Source organism: Lissotriton helveticus, chromosome 4_1, assembly GCF_964261635.1.
Source record: "Lissotriton helveticus chromosome 4_1, aLisHel1.1, whole genome shotgun sequence".
Taxonomy (NCBI): domain Eukaryota; kingdom Metazoa; phylum Chordata; class Amphibia; order Caudata; family Salamandridae; genus Lissotriton; species Lissotriton helveticus.
In genome coordinates this window covers 426,742,643-426,755,648 of record NC_136063.1, presented here as the reverse complement: position 1 = coordinate 426,755,648, position 13,006 = coordinate 426,742,643, and the positions used below count along the sequence as shown (strand labels likewise).

Sequence of the window (13,006 nt, the reverse complement as noted above, 5' to 3'; positions counted from 1 at the left end):
TCCTTTGAACCAGAGTGAGCATGGGCATCGGCTCCATCTTCAGATTGTTTTTTCCGCCATCGGGCTCTGATGAGTTTCTCGCACTCCAGTTCGGAACCGTTACCAATTCGACTTTCGACGCCCTATCCTTCACCCTTTCTACTGTATGGTTTTCGATCGCGCATCTCCAACATCGACATACTCCATTCCATTCCGATCGTTGACGAGGGCCGTCTGGCCTACTTGGGCCTTGGTATCTGGCTCATGGAAAGGGCGCCATTCAAAAAGTGTCATCATTGTGGGTCAAAGTTTCCCCACACCGATTTGCATGAGGTGTGTAATCTCTGTCTTTCACCAGGGCACCGCTCCAAGATGACCATTCAGGATAGTCTAACTCGAAGAAAAATGGCTCGCTCGTCGACATCCATTCCAGATGACCTCTTCCAACAGGGCGTTAACGTACCAGAACAGGAGCGGGTCAAAACTCCTCGGTAGCGGCTCCAAAGCAGAGAACTTTGACGTCCAAGAACTCACTCCTGCGCAGTAAAGACTTCGCCCCAGACCCCCTCTAAACACTATCAAAAAAGGCTTTGGTCACACCTTCACCTTCGGGCCCAGGTCCACACCGAGAGACTGCTTCCCATCCCCCGCCCCCAGGCTCGGCAAAGAAGCCTATTAAGCCTTCAGATGACTCTGGCTCGAGTCACACTGCCCCCGGTACCGAAACCCTGTCACCGGCACCGCAAAAGAAACAGCCGTTCAAAAAAAGAGACCATTGGATACGCCTGCACCGGCTCCACCACCTAAAAAGAGGGACATTGCCACATCTCCCCTTTTGGGTCCTTTCTCCACCACCTCCTCCACTTTCTCCCCCACCACACCATTCTCCTACACATCTCCTCCTCCAGGGAACGATGATGACACCACTGATGAAGGTGAGGGTGCGGATGAGGAACCCCTAAGGGAGCCTTCCAAGCCCTTGCTATGTCCCCCTTTGCCAATGTGGGACCAAACAGTAATAGGTGACATTTAAAGACGTTGCCTCCTATCCCTTCTAGGACATGTAATAGCGCTAGTTTCGCCGACCGGGGAAGATCCCAGCCGAAAAAATCCGATAAGCAAGTGAAGACCCCCTCCAAAACCAATCCAGAGGGAGACACTGCCAGACCCTATGCATCAGCGTTCCCTCCTCCCTGTGACATCCGAGACACCTCTGGGAGGCAACCAAACCCGCCCTCCACAACCGCATTCACGTGTAATAGACCCTATGCAAATATTTAAACTGGAACAGGCGTAGACGCACCGCTATGGCCACCCTGCGCGGGGCCGCTAGGGCCTCCACCCAATCCTCCTCCAAGGGTCCCAAATCTCCCTCCCAATCGTCCCGGAGTTTCTGCAGTGTGGAGGAGCAGTGATTAACCAGAGTTTGATATATCCTGGATATCTTGCAGTCCTGGAGTTCCACAATAAAGACTTTTGCCTCCAGGGGGCTGAACTCGGGCACTGACTCAAACCCCTCTAGACTGAGCGACAAGGAGTGCCGAAACTACAAGTATTTGAAAAATTGGGACCGTGACATATGGAACTCAGTCTGAAGGTCCTGGAACAATTTTAGTCAGACCCTTCATAACATCCCCCAAGACCGAGATCCCTATGAGATCCCACCCTCTGAAACCTTGCATGGCAGCTAATTGCGGCAAGCGCTCATTATCCCAAAGGGGGTCTCCTGCATCCGCTTGTTCCACCACCCCATTCTACGCAGTGCCTGCATCCAAACCTGGATCACAACCGTTGTTGTCGGGGGCAATGGCCCCTGCAGTGGTGCAGAGTACAATCTGCATGCAGCGAGTGATCACCCATAAGTTTCCTTTCCACTGCGTATGCCGGGTCCTCTCGATTGCCATACCACCATTCGTTCAGTATAAGGAGGTGAGAAGCTTGCTAACAGGACACTAGTCCTCCACTATAGGCAGATAAAAAGCAAGTCTGCAGGGCCACATGCACCTTGCCCCGCTCCCACAAGAACTGCCCGAGGGCCGCGTTGACTTGCCAGAACCAACGGGGGACTGGATACGGGTGGTTCTGCAACTAATAGAGGAGACGAGGGAGGGCCATCATCTTGAATATGGCTGATCTGCCATAGTAGGTCAATGGCATACGGGACCAGGTGTTAATATCACGTTCTTGCTCCCAAACCGGAACTAGATTACGCTCCCAGGAGACTGCAGGCATATGTGTTATAAAAACACCCAAGTATTTCAGTCCTCCCATCGCCAACTGAATCAACGATGCCCAGCCACCCAGATCACACCGACCTCCAGGCAACCGCAGCGTAGATTTGCGAGGATTTATACATAATCCAGAGGTTTCCCCAAATATCTGCATAATACGCAAAAGTCGAGGTGCCATTCTATCCACCTCTGTGAGGAGGAAGAAGATGTTGTTCGAGTACAGGACGATCCTATCCGACAACCCCTATTCAAAGCTGTGGACCTGCACGTCCATAGGCTCCATCGTGAGTGCAAATCGATATGGAGACAGGGGGCAACCCTGTCTCGTACCCCGACTTATAGCAAACACGTAGGAGGTTGCACCCGCTACCCGCATCGAGGCTGTGAGGTCGGTATATAGCAGGGTCAAGTAAGACAGGAAACGCGGTCCAAGATTCAACCGGTGTTACAGTGCAAAGAGGTATACCCAACTAAGGGAGTCGAACGCCCTATCCATGTCTGCTAGCAGCAGTGCCGCCGGAGCGTCCAGCCGTTGGACGACTGGCACTGCAGCATTAGCCCGCTCAATGTTGTGCCTAGTCGCCCGCTGAGGCATAAAACCAGCCTAATCCGAGTGAACCAGCGTCGCAATGTGAGGTAGTAGACTATTTGCTAGGGCCTCCACCAATATTTTGGCCTCTACATTCAGTAAGGAGATGGGCATATATGATGCGTGCTGATCTGGTGGCCTGCCGGGATTATGAAAAACCACCACCTCCGCATACCTCCAGTCCCGGGGATTGAAAGCCGCGATCCTGCGCCTCCTCTACTACTGCGCGATAATGAGAGCCTGGCTGCAAAAAGTAGCGTTTAATAATTCGCTCAGAAACCCATTGGGCCCCGGAGCCCTTCTGGAGTGGAGTTCCCCCAGCGCGGTGCCCAGCTCCTCATCTGTCAATGTGAGCTCCAACTCCTCTCTCATTGCATCCGAAAGGGCCCTGGGTGGGAGGTCGGCCAGAAACCGATCGATCATGTCAGGAGACAGACATTCTTTAGGGGCGTACAAGTCCGCGTAATATGTGGCAAAGCCTTCGGCCAGAGCACGTGGCTCACCAGTTGCGCCCAATACGCCCGGAACTGTCTGTGGATGATGTATCCCTTGGTAAAGCCTATGGAGCATCCTACTGGACTTATCACCCCATTGGTATACTCTAAAGCATGATTTTGACGTGAATTATTTAATTTCTCCCTTATTCAATTTGCATTACTGTCCACTCTGTTTGGAGTCCTCCATTGTTCATATCTCTACCTCATTTGCTTTCACTCGGCATATGCTCCTACTCTTTACTGAAATACTGGTGCTTTCAGTACAGCCATCTACCTCCTGTGTTTCCAGAATAATTGGTACAGTGGACTAGGGTAGCTGTTCTACCGCAATTGTGACTCCCTTCGACCTTGGTCGATGAATTACTCTGCCAGTGTTTTTCTTGTTCCACCTATCTCCTTGAAAGAGGAGCGGAGGCTCCATCTTCTTGATCCTAAGCATGCTCTGAGCATTTACATCAACTGTACAAAAGACCATAGTGTGGATCAGCTCTTTGTGGGTTTCTCCGGGGAGAAGAGAGAAGGTTGTGCAAACGTGAACTCTATCAGTACTTTATTAAAATCTGCTCCTCATGGGCCAAGCAGCAGATACAGAGAGCCTGTGGGCTCCTTCCACCAGGGCAAAATCCACCAGAGTAGCTTTAACATGAAAGGTTCCTGTTCTGTTCATCTCCTAGGCTGCGCAACAAAAACAGATGTATACGCATACAAAAGACTACTGCCTTGACATTACGGTCAGGCAGGTCACTTCACTCACTCCGTTCTGTAGGACCTTTTGGTCTAAGAACAAGGTACCCTATGAAGGGTGCTGGATCTCTGCCCAGAGGACAATGCTGTAAAGGCCATATGAGCAAGTTATTAACCTTTGGTAATGCTCTTTCTAGTGGATACTCCATCTAATCACAGATTCCTCCCCTTTACGTAACCTAGGGTGTCAGACTTGATTTGGAGAATTCTTCCAGCAATTGTCCTTCATGGAGCTGCAGTTGGTGCCGTATGGCTTTGCGGAACACTAAACTATCATGGAACTGACTGAGTCGAGACACATAAGCACCAGCCCTGCACTTGGACGTTCGTTTCTTGTGTCTGTCTTTCTCCATGCCCTTAAACAGAGAGAATAGATGACACTGCCTGAGACAATGTGATGATTACTGACTTGGGCTCTTTTTAGATGGTAAAGAAGCCACTCTATAGAAGCTGGAAGTGGGAGAGCCATGAGGCATCTGTGACTAGATGGAGTATCCACCAAAATGAGTGTTACCAAAGGTAAGTCATTTGTAGTTCTGATGTATACTTCTAACTTCAGATTATATCTACTCTCGTTTCTAGATATATATATATATATATATATTTTTTTTTTAGTTAAAGAGCATAGCATTTCCATTTTGAACAATTTTTGAAGTTGGGCGGTCATGTCTGACATATCAGCAATGCAAACTATAGCTCACTGAGACTAACTCAAGGCTGTTCTATTTTGATATACTTGTGCTCATAATCAAGACATTTAAAAGTATTTAATAGCTAGGGGATTTCAATGGTTTGCCGTTTCTGATTTATACTGGAAAGGTATATCATGGTGATTGCATGGATAGCTGAAATCAAAACTTTTCACATAGATCATTTAAGGTGCTATCATGGTTATCAAGTGACTTCTAGTGCCTAGAGCTCATAGGATTTTTTTTGCTTGCACATACAACTGCTTGCTAACCCTTTTGGTGAGTTCCAATGAGACTCTTTTCCAGTTCTTCAGAGTCTGGTTAGGGCATGGTAAGTGGCATTCCGAGGATTGCTTTGGATACTGGGAGCATTTATTCTATCACTTGAGAGGCATTTCATGAGTTTAAGCTGAGCGTGCACCTCCTAAAACAAAGGGGACATCTTTTCACCCGCATACACAAAGTTCCAAGATTGCCCTGGCCTCACTCTAGCGGTATCCTCGTGGGAGTTCTGGATTGCAGCAGGAGTCTCAGGGAGGTACTCCGTATTGCCTGGAGGTATGAGCAGCATACCAGAGCTGTTAGTGATCCGGCCCCTCTTACTCTGGTTGCTGTGACTTCTTGGGGTCTGTTATAGCGATGACTAGGACCTTCATATCTCTATACTCCTCAAGGAGTAGATGGCAGAGTAACTTAACGCTGAACCTTTCGGAAACACAAATTAAATGGATGTGTAAAGAATCTCCATCAGATTTCCAGCATTGTCAAAATGGGATTCACCATCGGAAGGTAATTAGCGATTTTCCACTCTTTTGGCCAGTGCTTGCATTGGTTATTTTGTGATGCATCACACTTTTATAGGCAAATTGAGCTTACCCCAGATTACTGTATCATTTGTGATGTCTGCAAAATGCAGCAGCACAAACAGCTGACTGTCCAGCTGTCATCTGTCTAGAATCTTGCATTCAGACCCCCAAAGACAGACCCAGGTCCCTAATTTTAGGAGGGCTAGATTACCAGGTAGACATTTTCCGTTCTAGCAATATAGGTGGCATGGAGTGCCCTTTTACTTGATCTTCGATTTATAACCAGCCATCTGGAACACCATGAAAATATATTTTTTTACTTTGTAAGTCTTGGATGGTTACAGTTTTGTCAACCAACCGATAGATTGGTCTCTTCGAAGCTTAAAAGAGCTTCAGACCATTGTGCACTCTATACCAATCTATTGCGAGCATTTCAAACCTCCACATTCTGCACTGGGCCCCAGGCTCCCCGATTTTGGGCGGCTGGGGCTTCATTGCCGTATGACTGATGTGATGGCTATATTGATACATTTCTCCACCCTTGTTAGCCCTAGTCCTTGTTGGACCGCTGCTAAAGCCTCATTGGTATGTACGTTGACTTGTTGTTCCAGGTTACTTCTTTTGATTCTGTAGTAGATTCTCATGCCGTTTGGACCAAGGCAGCTCCTTCATCTTTCTAAAGGCCTCTCTAAATCGGAAAGACAGAAGCCTGATGCATCCTGAACTTTTTGAAAACATTATGTGCCACATTATTTTCACAGTTGATCTTCGTCTTAGTCTGGTCATGCTGCATCTGTGTGGACAGAGTAAGTGGGTATAGCTCTGTCATTACTTTCTTTACAACACCCTCCTTGATATTGACATTTGCACTTTATCACGCTTTCGAAGCTTCCCATATATGCAAATGAAGAAGAGTTAGATGGAGAAATAAATAGCAATTATTCACTGTAATAAGGGATACTTTTCGCCCTAACACCCTCTTAAGTGGTATGACTCGTCTGCTATTTATTGGTTTAAGGTGTCTGTTTGTCTGTCTCAATGAACGGTCAAGAAGGAATGTGGTTGCGGGTGTAGTTGTGCGTGCATCCAGGTATGTTTTTGCTGATGCATGTTTTATATTGCTGATTAGTACTGTAAGTAACTCATGCATATAATTGAAGAGGTCTTAAATACCAAGCATCAAAGTGGTACTATGTTTAGGAACTTTAAGTGATTATCATGACTCCAAAGTGTGTATTAGGAAAGTTACAATTGGAAATGTTTTGAGTGTTTTCTGCCATTGACTAACCTCATGCCCCCACGCCCCTTAGTGATTTGACCATGGACATTGTGCGATATCGATTAATTGGACCTCTCTCCCAATCTGTACTTGCTGAGGCATTGAAGGCTGCAGATCTTCACAAAGTAAGTTCTACAGTGTTTTATTGTTTTACATGTGTTGTGTTATAACGTCATCTTGGTACCCGTTTGTATATATTATTTTAATTAGGCTCTTTGAAGACATTTGTGAAGATCTTTCAAATCATCCTTATTTGACCTTCTTTCAGTAGCAGTTTTGTTAGGACACTGTTTCCAGTTCTGAAGTTTTGTGTGTTCACCTCTTGCATTCCTGGTGTTGTCTTCCTTTGCTTTTATTTAACTAAATAGACTAACTCAGCTGAAAATAAGGATGTGTGGGTGAACAGTTTAGAACTGGAAACCATGTTAATAATAATCTAGAGCGAGGTGCTCATTCTACTTCTCATTGATACCTATGTTGAGATCCAGGTGCCAAGCAGAAAATAAATATCAAGCGTTCTTTTCTTATTTACATCCTGATTACTGAAAACAGTTGAGTTTTTTAAATAAAACAAGACTGTTTTAAAATTTATTTTTTATATCAAAAGGTCTTCCTTAAAATGTAAGTATGTTTCTTGTTAAAGATGAAGATTCGTACCCTTTTAATAACTGTGGACTGTTGAAAAATCAGTACTCCATTTGTCAAAAACGGTGCTAATCCATGAACTATGGAAATTAATCATATCCTTTCTTCACCTCAACACCTCTCCTTAATCTTGATTATCACCAAAAGAAATTACGAACAATTGCCAAAGAAACTGATCCCAGATGAAAAATGTAAACCCATAAATTGCTGATTATTCACACATGCAAACTCCCATATCCATAAATCTACAATTCTGTGGTTCAGCAAGATATCTCAAAATAGAAACTCTGATTGTGTAAATAGAACAAAAACGTTTGCTAAAATTCTTTTTTGATATTTGGGGCAGTTCCACTTTAACCTTTTTACCCTCAAACAATATCCAGGACAAATGTCTCATTTTTCCTCATATGTTATATTATTATAAGCTTGTAGAGCGCATTATCACCATGGGGTATCTAAGCGCTATCAGCGTACACACAACACCAGCGAAAGACACAGAACCACCAGCTCAGAGGGGCCTCCAGGAAAAGCAGTCTTCAGATACTTCCTAAAAAGGAGGAGATTAGTTTCCTTCCGGAGTTTAACTGGCAGGCGGTTCCAATCCCGAGGTATAGTGCTGGAAAAAGCTCTATCATCCATAGGATTCTTAAATTATGGAAGGTTTTGGTTAATGTTATGAAAATAGCCACATTTGTTTTTCCAGTAGAGACTTCGAACTGCATAACTTACCTTCTGAATAACCGCAGACTGGGTCCGGAGAATGTTCAGTAGATGTTCGCTTGCATGTCTGTAGGTGGTGTCATGTGGCTCTGCCTCTGATTTGTCACATCCAGATGTGGCATCTGAGCTACTAGATCTACACCACCTCTGTTTGCTGACATCCGTTCCTTTCCACATCTTCCGACTCTGATCCGAGCTACATTGAATTCGGTCAGCTTGACCTAATTCCTTCCCCTCAGATTTTCACAGTGCACGGTAAAAGTGCTCACCAAAAAATACAGGCCCTTGCAGGGCCTGTCATCAGTAGATGTCTGTGACCGACACCCACGATGTCTGCCTCTAGTGTCGTGGCTCCTATCTTGACTCTGCGTCGTGCAATTGCTGCACCAAGATAAACTTAAAGGCTATTCGGTGCTGTGAAACCACACTTGCAGTCTTGGCACTCCAAAGGAGGTAAAACATGTGGTCAAGGGTGGAGACGCTCTCTAAACTCCAAAGCTGATATTGTAACAGATTGTCTTTAAAGTCAAGCAGCTCAAGTAAGTCTAAGAAATCCAAAAACACAAACAGTCCAAACACCTCTCTCCTTCATCCTGGCACTTCTACCGTTCAGAGTTCAATCAATCAATCAGGGACTTATGAAGCGCGCTACTCATCCGTGAGGGTCTCAAGGCGCTGGGGGTGAGGGGGTGGTGGGTGCAGCTCTGAGTCAGTCAAAGAGCCAGGTCTTGAGGCTCTTCATGAAGGTGTGCAGAGTGGGGGACCATCTGATGTCTATCAGGAGCTCGTTCCAGGTCTTTGACGCAATGTAGGAGAAGGCTCTTCCACCCTCTCTGGCTCCTCAGATGCGCGGGTTTTCGGTGAGGGTGTAGTCGGCGGAGTGGAGGTTTCTCTTGGGTACGTGGAATGAGTAGCTTAAAGGTTACTCTCTTCGCGACGGGGAGCCACTGGGGGTCTCGCAGGTGTTGGGTGATGTGTTCATATCGTGGGATGCCGAGGACGAGTCTGGCTGCGGTGTTCTGGCTGGTCTGGAGTTTGCGGAGCAGGGATTTGTTGATTCCGGCATAGAGTACATTTCAGTAGTCCAGTTTTCTTGTTAGGAGTGTGTGGGTGACGGTCTTTATGGATTCTGGGGGGGGGGGGAATCCTTTTGAAGGTCTTGCAGAGGGTGTTGAAGCAGGTGGAGGCAACGGCGTTGATCTGTCGGGTCATGGTGAGGGAGAGGTCTAGTATGATGCCGAGGTTTTGGGCATGGTTCGTGGAAGTGGGGAGGGCGGTGGGCCACCAGGTGTTGTCCCATACAGAGGGGGTGGGTTCTAGAACGAGGACTTCTGTCTTCTCCGAGCTGAGCTTCAGACAGCTGCTGCTCATCCAGGACGCAACGTCTTTTATTCCTTCCTGGATGCTGAGTCTGGTGGTGTGGGGATCCTTTGTGAGGAAGCGGATGAGCTGTGTCTCGTCGGCATAGGATACTATGCTGAGTTCATGCTGTCTGACGATCGCGTTGAGGGTAGCCATGTAAATATTGAAGAGCATGGGGCCGAGTGATGATCCTTGGAGTACTCTGCAGTTCATCCCTTGGGTTCGAAGAGGAAGGGCGGGAGTCTGATTATTTGAGTTCTGCCGTTGAGGAAGGAGCGGAGCCAGTCGGACGGTTCCCTGTATGCCGGCGTCGTGGAGTCTGGCGGTGAGAGTTTGGCGGGAGACTGTGTTGAAGGCTGCAGAGAGATCTACTAGGATGAGGGCTCCGGTGTGGCCTTGGTCTTGATACTATATCTCAAATACATCTATACATGAAGTGCTAAAACATGTTTCAAACATATTGTAAATAATGTATTCAAACTAGTTGTAAGCATAACATTGCATTGGTGATGTACCCATTAAAACAAGTATTCATTCTAAGCATATGTTTTACATTTGAAATGCAAATTGAATGGATCATGAAAATATTCAATTATGAAATGGCTCGTAAATACAGAAGATAAAGGGCCAAAACCATTTAATTTCAGTTTACATAAAACTATGTGGACAAGGTCATGTTTTGTCTCTGGAAGTATTCAAAGAATTCTTGTTCTCTATGAATAGTTCTAGTTTAAGCAGACTACTTGTGCCAAAATATGAAAACTACAAATTTGGAGCAAAAAAATTAATCCTAGGAAAAAATTCCAAAGTTCGTACCTTGTTTTTGAAAAATGAAGGTCAAATTCAAAGTCTCCACAACAATAGGAGAGAGTAAGGGTTTTTAACAAATCTGTGAGGTGGGAACTCCTGGTCCCCTTATTAAGTATTCAACAACAAATGGAGGAGTACCCCCTGGAGGCGAAACAGAGAGAGGCTCTGTACCTAGAGCTTCAGGCACAGTGTGCCCAACCTTTTTGCAGGACAAAGCATGTCCTTTTAGAAGACCCCTCACTCACCAACCTGGTTGGTGACATGCTTCATCATCGGGGTCCCACCCTGAAGGCCGAGTGCCAACAGGGTGTGCTTCAACACCTGACTACAGTGGAGCGGGTTTATTTTCTTTTTTATATGTGCAATAGTTCTAAAGGTGATAAGTGGTTTAACAAGCATTTACAATGCAACGGTTTCGCCTTTACAAAAGTTAGAGCTATTGGCATTGTAAATGACAACATTTGTATTTATGTGTTGGTTTTGAAAACAGATAAATAAATGGCATTGTCATTTACAATGCCAATAGCTTAATCTCTCGCAAATGCAACACACACACACCCACAGAGAGGCCCCCCACACAGAGCCCCCCCACACCCACCCACACAGAGCCCCCCCCCACTGTATTTACAGTGGAGTTCATCTGTTTTTCTCTACCGCCATGTGACATAGGCTCCTCACCGGGACACCGTGTGATGTGAGTCGCTATGTGCGTCGCACAGTGGCACCCTGCGAGTTGACAGGCATGGTAATGAATTAACAGCACAAGTTGTCCATTTCAATATAGCTACTGGCACGAGAGCCTGGGGTGAGAGTCTGGGCAAAGGATGAGAGGCGGCAAGAAGGCACACTAGCAGAGCCTGCCAGTAACCACAGGCACAGACAAAGAAGGATGATGGGGCGCTAAAATAAACCACCACACCACGCACTCCGAGGCAGAGTCTGCTAAGTACCACAGACACGAGGTGCCCAGGGAGAGATTGTGAACACTAGAGCGCGCATGCAGCGAGAACAGAGCATGTAGTGTGCAATGGTCGTGTCACTGTGTGATATCATTTGATGGAAGCTTCACTTCATCCACCTTCAAATGTAATCATTTCTTATCTCCACTGGATAAGTATTTTTAGGATAAAACCCTTCTCTACTCCCTCAGCAAATACTAGGGTGCTGCGTCCCCCTTCTCCCTCTTAGAAAAGCACTTACTCCACAGTCACAGTCACAAATGTATGTTCAGTCGCAGCGGTGAGTAACTATCTTGTACGAGGTATTTGAATACACAAAAACGCCCGAGTTTGTAGATGTTAATTTCTGCAAGAGGCCAGTTTTAAAATGCTAGCGAGCTCACCTCTAAACCTAAATTTGCAGATGCAGCATTTGCACTATATTGGCGCATATTTCAAATTCAAAGAGCACCTTTTACATGAGCAATTGCACCACAGCTGATTCTGTAACACTAAATTGTTCCAAGTGGGCTGTTTTACCATACTTAGGAGCTGCCCACAGAGAGCCCCAGCCCATGATTACAGCGCATCCGTGTGCCGAGCTGCCCACAGAGAGTCCCAGTCCATAATTACAGCGCGTCTGTGTGCCCTGCCCCCCACACAGAGTCCCCAGTCCATGGTTACAGCGCGGATGTGTGCCCGTTTGTCTCCTCGAATGTCTAACCGGGATTACAGGCATAACCCCTGCCCTGCTCGGCGTCCCTAGACCGGATTACAGGGGGGGAGGGGGCATGTGAACTGATCACTTCACCGGAGCCCCCTCCCCGGGTCCTCCGTCGGATTACGGTTAGGAAAAGTGCCCTGATCCCTAACCCGAATTCATCATTACAGCGGGGACACGTTCCCTGTTTGCTTCATCGAAACCCCCCCCCCCTCCCACTCCAAGAGATTACAGGGGGGATATGTTCCCTGCTACCTAACCCGTTTCCCTGCATTACATGTGTTCCCTGTTCCCGACCTCGGGGCCCCTGTTCTGGCTCGCACGCAGCGGCCTTGAGGGCGGGGGTGGTCTGTGACCAGCAGATGGTCCGGCTGGAAGTGACATGTAATCCCTCAGGCTGCACTGCAGACCGGGCGAGCCGGCCTCTCAGCAGTGACAGCTCGCCGGATCCTCTCCCGGGACCCGAGAGGTGCCGCGGTGTAATCACTCATGAGGCGGGGTCCGCCGCTGGGATTTAATGTCTTATTTTTATTACAGATACAGCCCCACCTTTCCTCCGCCTCACCTAATGCCTGCTAGAGCGAAGTTTGGGAATTTGCATACATTGAAAAAGCAGCAACCGGGGCTAATAACAGACTGCCAGCAGATTTGTGGCAGATTAAATCACATTTCAAGAGCAGAAAGTGTATTCTGACGTCTCGAATGCAATTTATAAAGGACGCTTATTGCTTGTTTATCATATTGTCGATGGATGTTAGGAGGTGTAGTTGACACCTCTTAAGATCTAATGGCGCGCTTTAGTCTCTTGCCGCCTTTTGCTCGAGGCTGGATGGAGCGTTGCTGGGGAATATTCCAAAATAAAGCTTTTGTGGGTGAGACGACAGATGAGGGGATGGGCGGGGGAGCTTATGGGGAGGAGGGTGCAGCGAGCGGAGCAAGCAAAGAACCCGAGGGGGCGATGAGAGAACATCAGAGTAGTTGAGAGAGAGGGGGGAG

At 47.0% G+C, this 13,006-nt stretch overlaps 1 protein-coding gene across 1 annotated transcript in view; it reads left to right on the top strand.

Moving 5' to 3' along the window:
• POP1 (POP1 ribonuclease P/MRP subunit) overlaps positions 1–13,006 on the top strand; it is a 514,990-nt gene that overhangs the window by 140,023 nt on the left and 361,961 nt on the right. The window contains exon 9 of the mRNA XM_078686978.1: positions 6,846–6,939. Coding sequence (XP_078543104.1) covers positions 6,846–6,939 — 94 coding nt within the window. The remainder of the gene's footprint in view (positions 1–6,845; positions 6,940–13,006) is intronic.